The 17,744-nt window shown below is 41.4% G+C and overlaps 1 protein-coding gene across 5 annotated transcripts in view; it reads left to right on the forward strand.

Moving 5' to 3' along the window:
* PARD3B (par-3 family cell polarity regulator beta) overlaps window positions 1-17,744 on the forward strand; it is a 734,574-nt gene that overhangs the window by 194,238 nt on the left and 522,592 nt on the right. For all 5 annotated transcript variants that reach the window (XM_053281579.1, XM_053281603.1, XM_053281561.1 and 2 more), the window contains exon 4: window positions 10,926-11,035. In XM_053281579.1, coding sequence (XP_053137554.1) covers window positions 10,926-11,035 — 110 coding nt within the window. The remainder of the gene's footprint in view (window positions 1-10,925; window positions 11,036-17,744) is intronic.

The following is a 17,744-nucleotide window of genomic DNA, read 5'->3' on the forward strand; positions in this document are numbered from 1 at the left end:
GGTGGACCTGTCAGGAGTTTGCTCGTCTGACGTCTTGGTCAAGGTCTCTGTCAGGGTCGCTGGAAGTTCAGAAGTCCTCTCCAGTCTGCAAAGAAACACAAGAGAGCAATTTACTACAAGTATCAAGTTCAAACTGCCTCCCTCACAACCTGGGTCGCTCACCAGATTCCACGTGTCCAAAGCCCCAAAAGGTGCAAGGCATCCCCAAGGGAGGTAATGCGGCTGTACACAGCTGTCTGGTCTCGATCAGGAAACAGGGTTCAATCAGAAAAGCCTGGGTCTCCAGTGGCCAACATGAAGCTGGAATTCTGCGGAGTCTAAGGCTTGGGCTGAAGCACGCTCAAACCGACGCGTTGCTTTCCAGCAGCTTCTTGCTAGCCTGTTGGTTGATTTATAGCCCTTGACTTGATTGCTCTCCTCCTCCAGCCAGCTGTCAGAGATTCAGTATTTATCTGGCTTATTACGGAGGTGCTGACTTCTTCTAAGTGTCTCTAGTTGTTGTTGGCATTTCGCACGCCTCCACTCCTGGGGGTTTACTGACTGTATGTCTTCTGGCCTTTCATCCCCCATCTCCTCCACTTCCACCGGCCCCTCTGGCGCTGCAGCTTCATCCTGGCCTGCCTCAGCTGCCGCCTGCAGCCTGACAGTTCTTCCCTTCAGGTGCCTCTTCTGCTGGAGGATTGCCAACGTTCTGTTCTTCTTTGCTATCTGAGGACGAGGGTATGACAGGACTATCCTAATAGGTCCATCACCCCTGCAGGAGTCGATTGTGGCTGTGAAACCAACCTTAACCAGGTAGTGGTCCAGAGAGAGAGAGAGAGAGAGACAGAGAGGGATGCAGGGCAGACCCAGATTAGAGATGAAAAGAGACAAAAGGGAAAGGAAAGTAAGCTCTATTCCTCCCATGTCAGATGATAAAATATTTCAAGTAGGGATGTGCACGAACCTGTTCGGACGCCCTTTTCTGGGCCTCCAAACAGGTTCAAATACTGGAGGGTTCGAAGGCGGGGCTGTGTGTGTCTCACTTTAAGGGTGGGGGAGGGTGTACCTATCCCTCCCTCCACTTTCCCCCTGCTGGCGCTTGGTATATTTAATATCCTACGGAGCGGCAGCGTACTTCCCTGCCACCTTGTTTGTTCCATGGCCAGAAGTGGCCAACATGTGTGTGCCATGTGCTCAAGCCCGCCCAACATGCGAGCACAAGTGACCGGTGGGCACACGTGCGCCAGCTACTTCTGGCCACTTCCAGCCAAGGAACAAACAGGGTGGCAGGGAAGTATGCTGCTGCTCCATAGGACATTAAAAATACCAAGTGCCAGTGCGGGAAAAGTGGAGGGAGGAGTAAGTACACCCTCCCCCACCCTTAAAGTGAGACTCCCTCCCACCATCGAGCCACCCCTGCTGGGTTCTGTGCACATCCCGCGTTTCAAGGCTAAACAAAACTTTTCACCTGGTTTCCTCCCAGGCCTTATCAAATGACTGAAGTGATGCCAGATAGTGTTATGTGTTCCCTCCTTCTATATTCAGGTGATTGCTATAGGTAATCTCTTTTATGAATCTTTCTTTGTCTATTGGAGCTACAGGGGAGCCACCCTGACATAACCCAATCAAAAACCAATATTTATGCCTTATTTGGAGCGAGTCTCCTAACAGGTATTCCTCAAGGAAGGCCTGCAACTCTTTATTTATGCCCCAGGGTACATTTTTGCCTATAAAAATCCTTTCAAACATGGCATCACATATTTGCATCCTGCATTCGCCACACTTGCTGTTTGTGCACTCACATGCACCCTACCACCGGACTCAGCGCTCCACACTACATGGGTGCAACTCATGAGCTCACCTAATGCTTGAACTTCCCGGAGAGATGGATTCCCCTAGCTAGACGCAGGAACCTATGACACACACTTTTTCTCCTTCTCTTGCTTCTACCCTCAAGATGAAGTATCTTATCTTCCTTCATTCCATCAGTGCATCCATACAGTGGCCACAGTCCCGTAATACTTTGAGTATTTTATTGCTGTTGATTGGTCTGCACCCATTGGATGCTAATTTCCCCCCACTTGAGCAAAGCATAGCTGCAGACTGTGATAGCTGACACAGGTCCACGCAGAGCTCTTAACACTCTGGCTCCTGAGGTTTCATCAAACACTGCACTCTTATAAATATACTTTCTCAACATATGAACTAGAAACTTACTCAGTTTGAAAAGGAGTTATTTTTAGGAAGCTGAATTCTGCAACCAATACCCCATTCTGTGGATTTTTATTTTATTGATTGATTGATTGATTGATTGATTGATTTGTGCTTTGCAGATTTATGCCAGACATACAGCCCTGGTAATCTTTCTTGCTGGAATCTCAATTAAACACATAAATATATCTTTATCTGAGTGTTAATGACATAATCAAATTGAGTTGTAGCAAAGTTGAACCGCCTTGGGATTGTTTTTAATGAAAGGCGGTATATAAATTTAACAATAAATAAATAAATAAGTGGGCCCTAGGGAAAGAAGTGAAGATGGGCTCCTGCATCCCCACCACCTCCTTCTCCCACCTGCTCAGAGCTGCTCCAGTGTGTCAGCTCTATACAGCCTATGTCTCTTTCTCAGAGCAAATGTCCCACCTTCCGCTGCCTAGCAACTTGTCACCTCACCCCTCCTTTTGCTGCCTGGCAATGGACATGCTGCATTCGTAGATTTTCCTCATTCAAAGGTACAGAACCAGAAATGGGGGAGTCCTATGAACTTTGCCTAAACTTGCTTCCTTGGCACCTTATCCAAAAAGAACCTTGTAGGATTACCTCACAGTTAATTATTGTAATCCTACAATAATTAACACACTTATCTCCTTAATGGGTATGCTGTTTATATTTTTGAAAAGTGTGTAGGAAAGTGAGCACAAGATATGTGCAACATTGAAAAGGTCAGATCTACTTTTGAGACATGTAAACTTTGGAGATGTCCCTGACATGTTTGCTAGATGCCAGTCTAGTTCAGACAACATCCTATCATCCTAACATTTATATAGTTCTTTTCTGTCCATTTGCTATGGCATGTTATGTTGGCATGTTGCACTGGAAATAACAGAAGTTCCAAATTTAATGGCATCCCAGTTTTAAAAAAAATACAGATGGGAAAGCTAGGAAAAGCCCTACCTGCAGACTGGAGAGTTGCTGCCAATCAGGGTTTTCCAACCCTTTCCCACTAGTACCACTTTTGCAGATACCATTGCCTGCAGAGACAGCTGTTGTGCATTGGTGTCTGTCTTTTCCATTCTGTCTTCCTGCAGGGAGGGAGAGGCTTCTTCATTTGCTGCCGCCTTTTAATCTTTCTTCCATTCTGCACCCTTCTTTCCTCCTTTCCCAACCTATGTCTCTTTTAAAGAAGTGAGCCTCCACTCCAGGCCACCAGTATCAGTTCTACCCTAGCAATCTCCCTTCTGCCAGGGCCTGGTGGAGGACTGCCATGTTCCCCTGATCCTTGTACCATTGATTGAAAATCACGGGTTTGATGGAACATTGATCTGACTTCTTGCATTATTTTTAAAAGGTTCTTGACTTCTGTCTTTGTTTTGGATCAAATGCTTAACATATCCCATTCTTTTTTTGAAAAGCTAGAACAATTTATATGGGGCTCCCATTTGTCTTCCATCTAGGAACAGCCCAGGTCCACACCTGCTTCGTTTCAACACTGTAAAGCAACAGGTTCTCCTGGGCAACTCACTAGGTCAACATTAGTTGCTGATGTGGTTCAACCACATGGCACTTTGAAAAGTAAAAAGACTGGCTCAATAATGTAATGTTCATGCAGCTGGCTTAATGATTTCTAGCTCAAGGTCTTTTTTGCATACTCAGTGCTATTGTATTGTGGGTAAAGTAGAAAGTCTGTCTCTGTAGTGAAAGTCAGAATGGTATATTTTTGGCTTTTGTTTTGCAGTGTTAATAAATATTCTGCTATTGTTTACATCTCTGAAACTTCATTCTGCCCTCTGCTACAACAGTTTAAATCCATAATGCAAATGAAAATGTCTTGTCCTGTTTCTGCATGACTGGGATACAAATGGACTTGCTCAATTATGGGTGAGCTGACCCTACTTTGGGATTTTTTTAAAAAAAGAAAAAAAATATGATAGAAGGTGTGTTTAATTAGAAAATATATTAGACCAATGCACAGCGATATCACAGATACAGAGGAAAGAAAAGCATGATTAGAATAGAAAATGGGCATGTTGATCTTTTCTAAGCGTAAGAACGTTGGAAATTGTCTTATACTGAGGCAGACCATTGGTCCATCTAGCAGCTAGCTATGTTTTATACACACCGTCTGACAGTGGCTCTCCTGTGTTTCAGCCAGAGATCTTTCCCAGCCGTGCCTGGAGTTGCTACGCATTGAAGCATTTTGCTTGATCATAGTTAAACATCGTGACCTTGCATCCATGTGCACAAGCTATTGTGCACATGGAAGCAAGGAATTGCACAGTGGGAGCTTCCTCTTTGGGACAGTTACGCACTTGACATAGAATATCTGTCTGTCATGTGTACATGCAGTGTTATGATACTTTGTTTCCATTTTAATTAATTAATTAATTAATTAATTAATTAATTAATTTAATTTAATTTAATTTAATTTAATTTAATTTAATCTATATTAAAATAATATGACTCCTCTGACTCCAAAGGCTCTATGTATTCCAGAGCAAACATTTTAAAGTATGGATTGCTTACATGTGTCTCTGCATCTGGGGACATTGTCCCATGCAGTTTTTCCAGATCAAATACATAAGTGCCTGTTTCCTCCTTTCATATATTTCTAGGTTTTATACCTACACATGTGCACACTCACTCATGTGTACATGGCTTAAGTCCCATTAGTTTCCGTGATAACACTTCCTTTGAAATCAGTGGTGTTTATTATTGGCTAATTGGGCCCAGTGTGTTTTAGGTTGATTCAGAGAGAGAGAGAGAGAGAGAGAGAGAGAATGTAAAAACAACACAAACCCCTTCTTTAATGGCAATTTACTATGCTTGTGAACTAATGCACATTAACGGGTTTGTGCGTTAATCGTTTCAGTATTATGGACCAACTCTCTCTCTGATTTATTTGGCTACATTTGTAAGTTTAAAGCCTCCTTGTATTGTTTGGCTCTGGAATGCTTTGAAGATTAGGCTGCATCCTGTATATTCTCACAGAAGAATGAAACACAAGGAAGCTTGCCATTTGTTTAATTAGACCACAACCTCAAGTATTTGCTGTGCTTGTAATATGAGGTTAAGTCTTGTCATCTGATTCTGAAAACGGGATTCTTTCACACATTTTTTTTTTCATACCACACACATAGTGACATTAAAGAGGAGAATCAGGTGTTAGTGCTGGGAATGACTGTAGCTGGATTCTGAAACAAGTACGTATTTTAGGTCTTTTGGAGACTGTTATCCAATTAGCACTAAAATCCAAGACCTTGACTGCGGGAATTCTGTAAAACTTGTTCATAAGATGACTGCATTTGACTATTTTGAATGTGTATATATTATAATATACAATTATGTGTATATATAATAATATGCAATATTGTACAGTGCCAATATGCAAACTATTAAAGAAACAAACTGAGGAGTGTGCCTGAAGCCTAGAAAATGAAAATAGATTCTAATAATATCTACAACTTGCTCCTTAAGCCCAATTAGGGTGTTGCCTCCCAAAGGTGGGGGTGTTCCAAGTACTCGAAGTCCCTCATACATTCTCCATGACCTGTGCCCACAAATTGGCATTCAGATTTCATTTGTTAGGTGACAAGGTCATGAAACCCATTTGAGCGTGTCTGCTGATGCACTGGGGCTGTTTTCAGAGCTTTGTAACTTTGTTTTTGGAGCCTTGCATCTTTAAAGTCCTAACCACTTCTCAAGAGGCAGGGAGCAAAAACAAATGAATGTGCACCGGCCAGCTTGGTGTAAGTTCCACAGTCATAAGGACATGAAAGGGATGATAGACTTTCACATTTTCCCCAGTTTTGGGTTGGGGGGGCATTCTGTAAATGATAATTTATATTAACAATTAGGGAGTGTTCTGGTGCAAACTTCTCCTTGTAGTTGTCAGCTTTTATATAAAAAAATGTATATTTTGTACATAACTGTGCCAGAGGCGTTAGCTGAGCTATGATTAGTTTCTAATTATTATTCCCATTATAAACACAAATTTAGTAATTTGCTTACTTTGAATGTCATATTAGAATTCTTAAAACTACGAGAGGTTATTGATTGTACTTAAAAATATGAAAATACCGATCAGATTAATAGCTATTTTAAATTACACTTTTAGAAATTACTTTTGAATTCACTTCCGCTATTTACTTGAGAAACCATAAATTGGGAAGTCCCACTAAAGAAATCTTGTTTTAAAGCAACTAGTGTAGGAACTGTTTCAGTTTGACAGCAGAATAAAAGCCTAGCTAGTGAAGCTCTGTTATGATTCTTATGAAGGTTTACATCTCTGAATGTGGCAGTGGAACAGAGTGGTCAGGTGTTCCTCATGATCTGGAAAAATTTCCAGAGGGACTGGAAAATAGCTTAATCACTTATTTGAATTCTTTGGGAAGGTGAAGAGGAGAGTGCAGTGAAGATTATTACCAGTTAATGAAGACTTGGAATATTACAACTTCTAGTGGATGGGACCATAGCTAGGGAATGGGGCTGTAGCTCAGTGGTAGAGTATCTGCTTTGCATGTAGAATGCCCCAGTTCAGTCCTTGGTATCTCCAGGTAGTGCTGGCAGAGACTCATGCCAGAACACAGGCGAACCTCGGCCAGTCAGTATAGACAACACTGAGCTAGATGGATCAATGGCCTGACTAGGTGTAAAACAGCTTCTTATGTCCCTCTAACTGTAGAGGAGGGCTTCTCAACTTCACCCCTCCTGCCGATGTTGGCCTACAATTCCCATAATCCCTGGTTATTGGCCACTGTGCCTGGGGATTATGGGAGTTGTAGTCCAAAATCAGCTGGGCGGGGGCTAAGTTGAGCAGGCCTGATGTAGAGGGATAAGCCTTATTCATATGCCCTGGTGTGATGGCTACTAGAAAAAGCAATGGCATGGGTTGTATTTATGTGAAGATGACTTACGTGTGGTTACAGCAATTTTAATCGTGCCTCTCTGGAAAAAAACTTGAGTTGTGCTGAAATGATTAAAGCTGTAAACCATACAGGGAATTCCTTCACATAAATGGAGGCAGATGTGAAACAGCAGCCACATTTTTCTTTTCTTTTCCCCCAGCAGCTTCTGTATTATAAATGTAAGGTAGACACTGGGCTGATCAAAATGGCAAATGTTCCACATGAGCAGTGCTCTGAGACATGCTAATGATATGGATGAGCTCTTTTAGTCCCAATTTGCTTTTGAATAGGTTTGGAGCATCTGTTAGGCTCTAGAAGTGTGCTCTGTTCATGTCCAGAATCAAAACCCTGGACAGGAATTTCCCATGAGTCCTGATGTTTTACTATAGACACCAGTAGCCTTAGGAGTGCCATTTCCTGTGGCTCTGGACATCTGGGATGGTGCTGGAGTGCTCTTCTAGGGATTAATGCAGGCCCTGTTGTCAGCCCTTTGCTCTACTGCTGCAGACCAAGAACATGTTGATTGGAGGGAGAAGAAACGGTTTAAGATTGATGAAGAATGGAATTAAAGGGGTTGCTTATCACCATCCCGCCTCCAATTCTAAACTTCATCACTAGTGAATAGTGTATCTAAGAGATATTGCCAATTACAAGGGTAATATTATTTTATTTATGTATTTTTATTTTTATTTTATTGTAGTTTATTGTTAAATTTGTATACTACCTTTCATTAAAACATTGTCAAGGCAGTTCACACAGAAAAAATAAAACAAAACTATAAAAATTACACAATTAAAATATTAAGTTAGAATATAAAAAAACATAGATCTGACTAAAAAGATTTTAAATACAAGCACAATATAACCATACAAAATACAAAGAAGCAGCAGAAACCATCATACCAGCCTGGGTAAAAAGCCAAGATTTCACACACTTTCTAAACACTGTGATGGAGACAGAGGGGCGAATAACTACTGGGAGAATATTCCAGTGTCTGGGGGCAGCAACAGAGAAGGCCCTGTCCCACATGCACAACAGCCAAGCCTCCCTCATTGTTGACACCCAGAGCAGAACCCCTTCAGATAACCTTGTCAACTGGGCAGCAACCCTTGGGAGCAGGCAGGCCTTCAGGTATCCAGGGCCCAAACCATTAAGGGCTTTAAAGGTAATCCACCTTTTAAAGGGCTTTTAAAGGGCTTTAAAGGTAATCCACCTTGAATTGGACCTGGAAACAAATTGGCAGCCAACGCAGCTCTTTCAAAATAGGTGTAATGTGATCCCAGCGGGCAGTTCCAGATAACATCCTAGCTGCTGCATTTTGCATTAGCTGCAGTTTCTGAATATTCTTCAAGAGCAGCCCTACATAGAGCACATTACAGTAATCCAGCCATTGCATGTCTAAGGTGTGGGTAACTGTGGCCAGATCTGCCTTCTTGAGAAGGATTAGGGCGCTTGCAAGCGGAAGAGAATACACATCTTATAGTATTAAGCTGGCAGGCTAGAATTGATCAACTTTAAAAATGAGCTTAAGCCAAAAGTGGAAGTTGAAGGAGGGGAAGTGGAAAAATAGGTAGAAATGTGATTTTTTAATTTTATTTCATGGAATTGTGTGGTTTCAGCTGTATTGGAATTTGTCCTCAGTATATCTGTCAGAAGTGTTTTAGAGGTAAGAAAGAAGGCTACAATCTTGAGCACTTTAGTGGAGAACCAAAGGCTTGACATGGCAGAATGTCTATAGAAAAGTAGACATAGATTGTGGGACAGATACGGACAAAATTCCTGGTATTAAAAGCAGTGTTGACAAGTTTGCTTTGGAAGGTGCTGGAAGCAGATGTCAGTTTCAATGTTGTGGGTTTGTGGTTTTTTGTTGTTTGTTTTATTTTTGGAATTTTGGTCATATGGAGAACTTTTATTTCTAGGAATCCATTATGTGAACGGCTTGAACAGTGAACACCTTTGGGAAGGGTGACATTTTGGACACTTTTAACAGAACTTCAAACAAATGTGAAATAATATATTAACAAGTAGATTTATTTTAGGATTTTGCAATACTTATTTTCAATTCTGAAATAATGCTGTTGAAATTGATGAAAAAATTTCAGAGTCAGACACTTCTATGTATAAATCTAGTGGTTCTGTTTGATTGGTCTAGTTGCCCTTGTCTTTGATTATAAGTAATGGATCACATACTTGCTGCATAATGCAACTTGAGGGAATGTCTTTTGAATAATTAAAGCCCAAGCTTAAAAAAAAAATCAGACTGTGGAGAAAGCTAGCTTTAATCTGCCAATTTTTTTTAAAAAAAAAAACTTCTGTGGCAGTGTGTTGTACTTTTGCATAGATTAGATAATTATATCTGCCATCGACAGCAGTTCCTTCACTGGAAAAGCAAGCAGAGAAGTAGCATTTCTCAGTCCACACTACAGTAAACTTTTGAACAGTGCCTTTTTCTTTTTTACTCTGTTCAACTTTGACTAATACAATTTTTTACTATTATTTAAAAAATGACAAAGAGTATGATGTGTATCTGTGGGATGAGTTCTGTTTGTTTCAGGAATAAAATGATAAAACATGGTGGTTTGACCAAAGATTGCTCCTTGACATAAATAATATTTTTCCCCCATGGAAGACGCTCAACCAATAGAATATTATCATATAAATTATACTATTCATGGAAAAAGTGGTGCTTGCTTGGTCAGTGGCATCCAAATTGCTACTTGTAAAGAAAAGAAAAAGTATAGGGACAAAAATGTTTTGCTATAATTGAGAGCTAGAGTTATTGAGAATAATGGATGCTTGATCATGGAAGAAAAGTCAAGTTGGATTGGAATCAGGACCCTATTGGTTGGTAATAACACATTTTGATCAGAGGGTCAGTCCGAATGAATCTGTTTTGAATGTATTATACACACACACACACACACACACACACACACACACAATATTACATTGAATTCAAAGGTGCCTTTCTTCCTGTGGATATAACACAGAGATCATGTCAATTCAAATCAATTCAACTGAGTGCATATTAGCCTAATATTTAACAATGAATTTTGTAGCCATCTAGACAATATTGCATAGGTGTTCTTATTTTATAATCCTGTTTACAGTTGTTTGCAAATGATAGGAAGTCCTTTTGGGCCAATTAGTCTTCATTCTTGGCCCTGCTCCAAGGATAAATTAATTTGGATATAGTTGAAGGAGGGGGGAGATACACTATAGTGTATGAGTTAGGATTTTTAAAAACATATTTATCACATTAGATAGAAGAAAGACTCTTTTTAAAAAGTTCACACAATTTCAGTAGGCACAGCATGGTAGCTGCTTCTGGAATTTCGTGATGTTTTTGAAGATTGGCATTGGCAATGATAAAGGTATGTTGAATATGATGACGTGTTAAAGAGATGCAACAATGGTGCAGGCAGTTACAAATGCAAGACATGTTTATCTACTAATTGTCACTATGGAGTTCCAGGCAAGTTTGTTGTTCCTAGTTCTCTTGAAAACTGGAAAAGCTGAATGATAGTTAATTACGTTTTTCAAGAAGTCATTTAAGTCTTTGTAAAGAACATTCCTTTTTTTGCTAAGGGAAAAAATGCCTTGTTTTCCATATTGCCAATATGGAAATATGTGAAGTTGTCATGTAACCTAGTTATAGTTTATGCATGGGTTGCTACAACAAATAATGCTTCGGGGTCCAAACATTTACATGCACCGTTTAGCAATACAGTATAAAGTTAGACTTGCAGACCTCTTGTACCTTGTTTGGTGCCATATTTTTGTCCTTCATGTTTGACCCATCATTGTGTTTGCTTTTAGGGACACCACTGTTGGTAAGGAGGAGCAGTGACCCATCACTGGGCCCACCTGTTGACTTGCGTGCAGGAGCGTTGCCTGCCAATAACCACGTTCTGAAGACTTCTGTTTCTGTACGTATCTTTGTCTGAATTCTGATAATTCTGTCCATAACAATATTGGGCATCTTAGAAATAATAATAATGGTTTGGATACCAAGAAACACAAGCAGAAGTGTATTCAAGCAATATGGCCTCCCTGAACCCCTTCCCTCTACAACCCAATTTGCCACCTGAAAAGCTACTCCTGAAGGGGTAGGGACTTTCTGAAATGGCAAGTGATGTTCTGTAGGTGGTTGCAGAACAGAAGAGTGGGGAATCAATGTGCCTTCCATTCACACAAAGAGCTCTGTGGATTGAAGCCAATATATAATAATAGATAATAGTAGTAATAATACTACTGAGACCTATCAGTTCTAAGAGATATTGGGGGTGGGGGAGGGCTAGTATGGACATACCCTTATTTTTCTAATCATAGATTATATGTGTTTGAGTCATAACTTTATATGTTTTTATTTTATATGTTTTGGTATTGTCATAAGTTCCTGCCATAGCCAAGTTCATGAATTACTTAGAACTCCTTTTCTGCATATTAATATTGGATATATGAAAACAAACTACCTTGTTGTATGAGATGTATCATGGGAAAAGCTCTTGAGAGGAACTACAATTCCCAGATATCACCATTCTCATTCCCCGGCTGTCCTGCATGTCTTTCCATTTTCCCTACGGATCCTTCCGGCGTTCCCCACACCTGCCCAGTCTCCCATGTACCACTGGGAGACTGGGCTGGGTTGGAAATTAAAGCCCACCCACATCCCCAATGGAGTAACTGCCCCAGGATTGGCTGCCTCCATGTTGTGGGGGAATAGAATGGCCCTATCAGACCTTCCAATATTTCCAAAAGACCAGCCCTATCTAATATTCAAATTCCAGAAACAGTACATGGTTTTATCAGCAATGTATTATACCATTTTGTAACTAAGGTTCCAAATAATGAATTCTAAGATCCTACACATTTTTCCACAAATATGTACCCCAGTTTTAACATTTCTGTACATAACAATGTACATCAAACCTTACAAATAAAGGGGGGAAGTCTCAATTATCTGAGTTAGCAAAACTATTAGAACCAACAAAATGAATTAAATTTGATCCAAATTTGTTGGCCCATTAGAGCCAACAAAATGAATGTTGGCTCTTCATGTTCTTCTTGCAGTCATTTGTCATCTGCCATGAAGTATCAAAGGAATAATAAAGGTTGATTATCACCCTTTCGAAAGCTACATACAAACCAGGCAAACTTGTTTCCTTTATGTTCATTGGTATTTGGTAGTAAGCATCCAATTCTATTTATTACATGTATACTCTGCTCTCTTTCCAAGGAGCTCATAGTGGCTTAGATATCCCCAGTCATTTGCCTACAGGGACACCTGCTTAACTTCAAAAGCACCAAAGAACTGCACACTGTATCTGGTGTGAAAACTTCACATTATATCTGGGAGAGCCAGTGTGGTGTAGTGGTTAGAGTGCTGGACTAGGACCGGAGAGACCTGAGTTCAAATCCCCATTCAGCCATGAAACTAGCTGGGTGACTCTGGGCCAGTCACTTCTCTCTCAGCCTAACCTACTTCACAGGGTTGTTGTGAGGAGAAACCTAAGTATGTAGTACACCGCTCTGGGCTCCTTGGAGGAAGAGCGGGATATAAATGTAATAATAATAATAATGATAATAATATATACATAAAAGAAAGGAAGTGGTTCTACTTTTTATATTGCAATCCTATTGCTACCAGTATGCCAGTGTTATACTGGTAATTCTTCCTGGGTGCTTTGTGTAGATATTTGCCAGTACCCTGTCTCAAAAACCAAAAGCAGCCGGGACACCTTGTTTGGGTGAGGGCTACTGTTATCTCACCTCCCTACCCATTACTGCCACTTGGAGCCACCCCAAGGAAGAAGAGACAGCAGCGAAGGGCCACTTGTACATTTTATTCATTCTTTCATTCGTTCATTCATTCATCACATTTATATACTGCCCAAACTTTCGTCTCTGGGCGGTTAACATAAAACAATTAAAACACATATAAAAAGTTAAAACAATTCAACAATTTAAAATCAGTCACAAAATTAAAACCAACAAATTTTAAAAGGCTGAGAAAGCTTGGTTGAAAAGATGCGTTTTTAGGTGTTTTTAAAAAATTGCCAGAGATTTGCAGCCCAGTGGAGGAGAAGCCCTGCTTCCTGCAAGTATCATCTGGTGCAAAGTTCTTATTGGGGACTGTTTACATTGGCCTTGCCTCAACCACCACCAGCCACACCCAGAAGTCTAATTATGGGCATAGATATGATTGAACAAAGCTGGGGGGGGGGATGTCTGAACCCCTGAGGGGCTGGGGGTTGCCGGCTGAGCAACCCTAACCGGCTCACATTTTGCTTTCCCATTCTCTCCCTGACTCAGTGGGACACTGCTGGCTCCTCATTGGAGGACTTATATCAGCTTCAATCTGAGGGGTATATGTTTCTGAGCTAGGAAAATGCATGTGCAGTTGTGTGTGTGAAAATGTCTGCATGTGTCTGGAATGTGTGATATTACTTGCTTAGGAATGAGGGAAAGGATGTGCTGAAAATGATTTATTGTTTCCCATGTCTTTAGAGTTGTCGTGCAGCAAGGCTGAGGGAGAAAGGTACATCTTTGGCAAGGAGGTGGCAGGGCAGGGGCCCATCTTCACTTTTTGTGTTAAGTCCCACTCCATCCTTGATAGGCTTCAAGTCTAATTATTTTGGTTATATATTTGTATGTAAACTGCTTTGAAAGGCCTTGATCTGAAAAGCACAGTATATAAATAAATCAGATAAGTAAAATTTCTACAGCAAACATATGATGTGCAAATTAGAGGTGCACATCCTTAAAACACTAATGTACTGCTGGAGGCACTGACTGGACCCTGCTTCTGCAGTAAACATGATTGTCATGTAACATGTGAAACTGCTTTGAAGATGCATTATTCTTAGCACTCAAATAATTACTTCATAAAGTGGAAGAATGAGATTTTTATCTGCTGTAGCATCCCTGCCCCCATTCCACATATCACCTAAAATATTCTGCACTGTATAGTGCTGTTAAAAATGGCAATTGAACATACACAAGCATGTGCAAGGAACAGAGAGTAAAAACAAATTAGTCTCCTATTGTCTTCACCCTGACGATTATCTTTGTCATATGCTTTAATGAAAGCACATAGAGGCATCTACTCAAAATACACATAATCTATGGTTAGAAAAATAAGGATATGTGCATACTAGGTCCCCCCACCCCCACACATCAGTTCCTAATTGCCGAGATTAATTTGTGCCAGTCTTTTTGGCACTGCTAGAATGTAGAATGTTTGCTTTCTTCCATTGCCTGAGCGTTTTGGGGATTCCAAAAGGGATCCTTGAATTGGGGGTTTCCAGATGTACTATCAGTGATTCACAGAATGCTCTGAGTGAACCCACATACTCAGCACTTGCATAACTATTCTGTGGGGATGGTGACAGTCAGCTTTCACACTGAAAAATGATGAGTAGCTCCTAGAATCATTTCATGACACCAGGAATGAAAGATGGCCGAACAAAGATGTTCCACATTGCCCACTGAAGGCAAGTTGTAAGTGAGCACAATATGTGACATTGCACAACATCATTACTGATCACGTGGCATGTCTGTTAAGGCATCAACCTTAGGTTCCAATTTCCTGTCTTTGTAAATCTTGAGTCAGACTGAGATAGCTGTAACTATGGTCTTAAACCAGCAGGCTTTTTGACTATATATTTTCTGTGGTTTGTGGACAGGAAATTTATCATTACACTTTTGGCAATCCAATACCCTTCCTAATGTCACATTTAGTGTTGATTAAAAAGAGACAGTGAATTGCTTTGTATTTTATATATTTCTAAAACAGATACAGTATATCCTGCATTATAGTAGAGCCTGATACTGCAGTATGTTCGACAGTATCTTGGAAGGTGCACATGGAATGCTAGGAAGTGTAGTGTTTCCGAAGCAGCATTTTCCTTATAGAACTCTAAGAAACATTCTGGGAAAGGCTACACTTCCCAGATGGTACTGGGGCTTGACAGGGCTTTGTTACTCTTAAAGTCCACCTTGCCCCCTGCTGGAAAAAGCACAGCACTGGCTATTGACCACTGTGGCTGGGGATGATGGGAGTTATAGTCCAACAACAGCTGGAGGGCCAAAGTCCTTCAGCCCTGGTCTTGGAGATAAGAGAGAGAAATTAGTGAGCTGGGAATTGTGGGATAAATTGAGCTTTATAAACAGGCAGTAAGTAGGCTAAATTTAGTTGAGATTACCTCAGCGTGTCCCCCCCTTCATATTATAAAATAAATTTATAATAATTATCTATTTATAATAATTATCTATTTATAAATAGATAAAGTAGCCATGACCTTTGAAGCCAGTGAGACCTTCTTGTTGCAGAAGTGCAGTTCTTCTGTCAGCATTCTAACAATGGGGATGGGCAGCAGGCCATTGTCAACTAAGAAAAGTGTGAGGTAATTCTGAAGGAAGTGTGAGGGAGTTGCTCTCTGCCTGACAGGTAAGAGGGATGGTGAGAGGGAAGAAAATGATGCTGCAGTTCTGAGCAGACTTGCTCAGAAGTAATCCTCTGCACTGCTTCCTCCCTACACCGCTCTATCTACCTGGCTTTTCTAATGTCTTCCCCTTCCCTGAGAATTCACATTCCATCACTAAATAGGCATTGCACTTGGAAAAGAATCCACTAACAGACTCCCCTGCTGCTGTCAGAGGACTGGCAAAATGTGTCAGTATTCTGGGCTCATTATCAAAACAATCACACTATGCATAATTTCACTAGCACTTCCTAGCTATTGTTTTAATGGGGCAGGAAAACCTTAATAATTTTTGAACTGCTGTTTGAAACTTCAAATTATTAAGAGGCACCAGAGGTGAACCTAGGTAATTTTGGAGCCTGAATCTAACGGCCTCCCCACCCCCCGCTCCGGCCTGCCACCCCACTGCTGCAAGTTAAGCTGCAATTCGCTTTTAAAAAAACAACGACGTCAGAACATGCTCAGGGAAAGCTAGAAATGTAAATACCCTTTTTTGGGTATGTTTTAGAAGAAATTCGGAAGAAGATACTCCCCACTGACCTGCATATACCACATTTTGCATAGACCCTGCACTTAAATTAGCTGAAGAATGTACTACTTTTCACACCACAATATGCTCAAGGAAAGGTTGAAACATTTTAGGGGGATATTTAGCAGAACCCCTGCAACCTTGTGCTCAGTGGAGAAGATAGTTAGCAGAACCCCTGCTAACTTGGCTGAGAGGCATTTTTTAATGTGATGATTCTCTTTATTTAGTAGGGGGGGAGAGTAACTGGCCCCATCCACCCCCAGCACAGTACCTCCAGTGACTGTTGCTGGTGTCTGTCTCTTGTTTCCTTTTAGACTGTGAGCCCTTGGGGACAGGGATCCATCTTATTTATTTATTTATTTATTATTTTTCTGTGTAAACCAGCCTGACCTATTTTTGGAAGGGCAGTATAGAAATTGAATGAATGAATGAATGAATAATATTTTTAGAATAAATTCTGAATCAGACACTTCCCAGTAACCTAAAGATACAAATTGTGTATGGACAGTCCAGTCACTCTCCCCTCTGTGGAGCCCAAAAGCAAGGGGATGGCGGGGAGCGAAACACAATACTGAGGTGGGTCAGGAAGCAACTCTTCAGCAGGTGCAGCCAGGTTCAAGGTGTGTGTGTGTGTTGGGGGAGGAAAGTAGAGGTGGAGGGAACCAATCCCAGCAAGTGGGTAGGAATCAAGAATGCTGCTGCTTCAGTTGGTAGAGAGGGAATAAATACGTATACAAGCATTATCTCCTCCTGTCTCTGACCCCTGTTCCCAGCAGCCAGAGCACAGCCAGCCCTCCTGACTCTCTGCCCCTGCCACTATGACATTGCCTTGTCCTTTCTCCCACTACTCACCAAAGTGTCGGCATTCCACCCCGTCGCTGGGGCTGCAACCACTTTCCTTTGGCCCTCTCAACCTGTGCCTGCTACAAAAACCCCAAGGTGCTAGCCACAAAAACATGTGCAGGCATGCTCACACGGCACAACTCGCGCCCGGCCTCTGGCACAGCATAGGTGGCACAGCATCATGTGGGCCAGTAGCAGCTCAGCACTCCCCTGCACCCATGAGGGAATTTGGGGGGCCCCAAGGCCTGTGGAATAGCCACCTAATGGCACAGTGGGGAAGTAACTTGCCTAGGGAGCAAGAGATTTCCGGTTCGAATCCCCTCTGGTGTGTTTCCCAGACTATGGGAAACACCTATATTGATATATAAAAGCAGCGATATATAGCGATATATAGCGGCAGCAATATAGGAAGATGCTAAAAGGTGTGATCTCACACTGCACGGGAGATGGAAATGGCAACCTCCTCCTGTATTTTACCAAAGAAAACCACATGGCTCTGTGGTTGCCAGGAGTTGGCACCGACTCGACGGCACAACTTTACTTTCAGGCCTGCGGGGGACCAGACTTCTGCCCGGAAGTCCAAGGGTGGGGGCACAGGCACCCCGATAGGCACTCTTCCCAAACAGGTCTGACAAAGTACATCAGCCATTTTCACCAAAATTTGAAAGAAATATATGTTACTTTGTTCTAAAGATTGGTAGGGGAAAAGGACTGCAGTGTCAATTTCCAGCACTTTTTAAGCTTGCTGTGGCACTTTTTACCAGAGTCCTTGAAATTAGG

The sequence above is a fragment of the Hemicordylus capensis genome, chromosome 1, assembly GCF_027244095.1.
Source record: "Hemicordylus capensis ecotype Gifberg chromosome 1, rHemCap1.1.pri, whole genome shotgun sequence".
In the NCBI taxonomy this organism is placed as follows: domain Eukaryota; kingdom Metazoa; phylum Chordata; class Lepidosauria; order Squamata; family Cordylidae; genus Hemicordylus; species Hemicordylus capensis.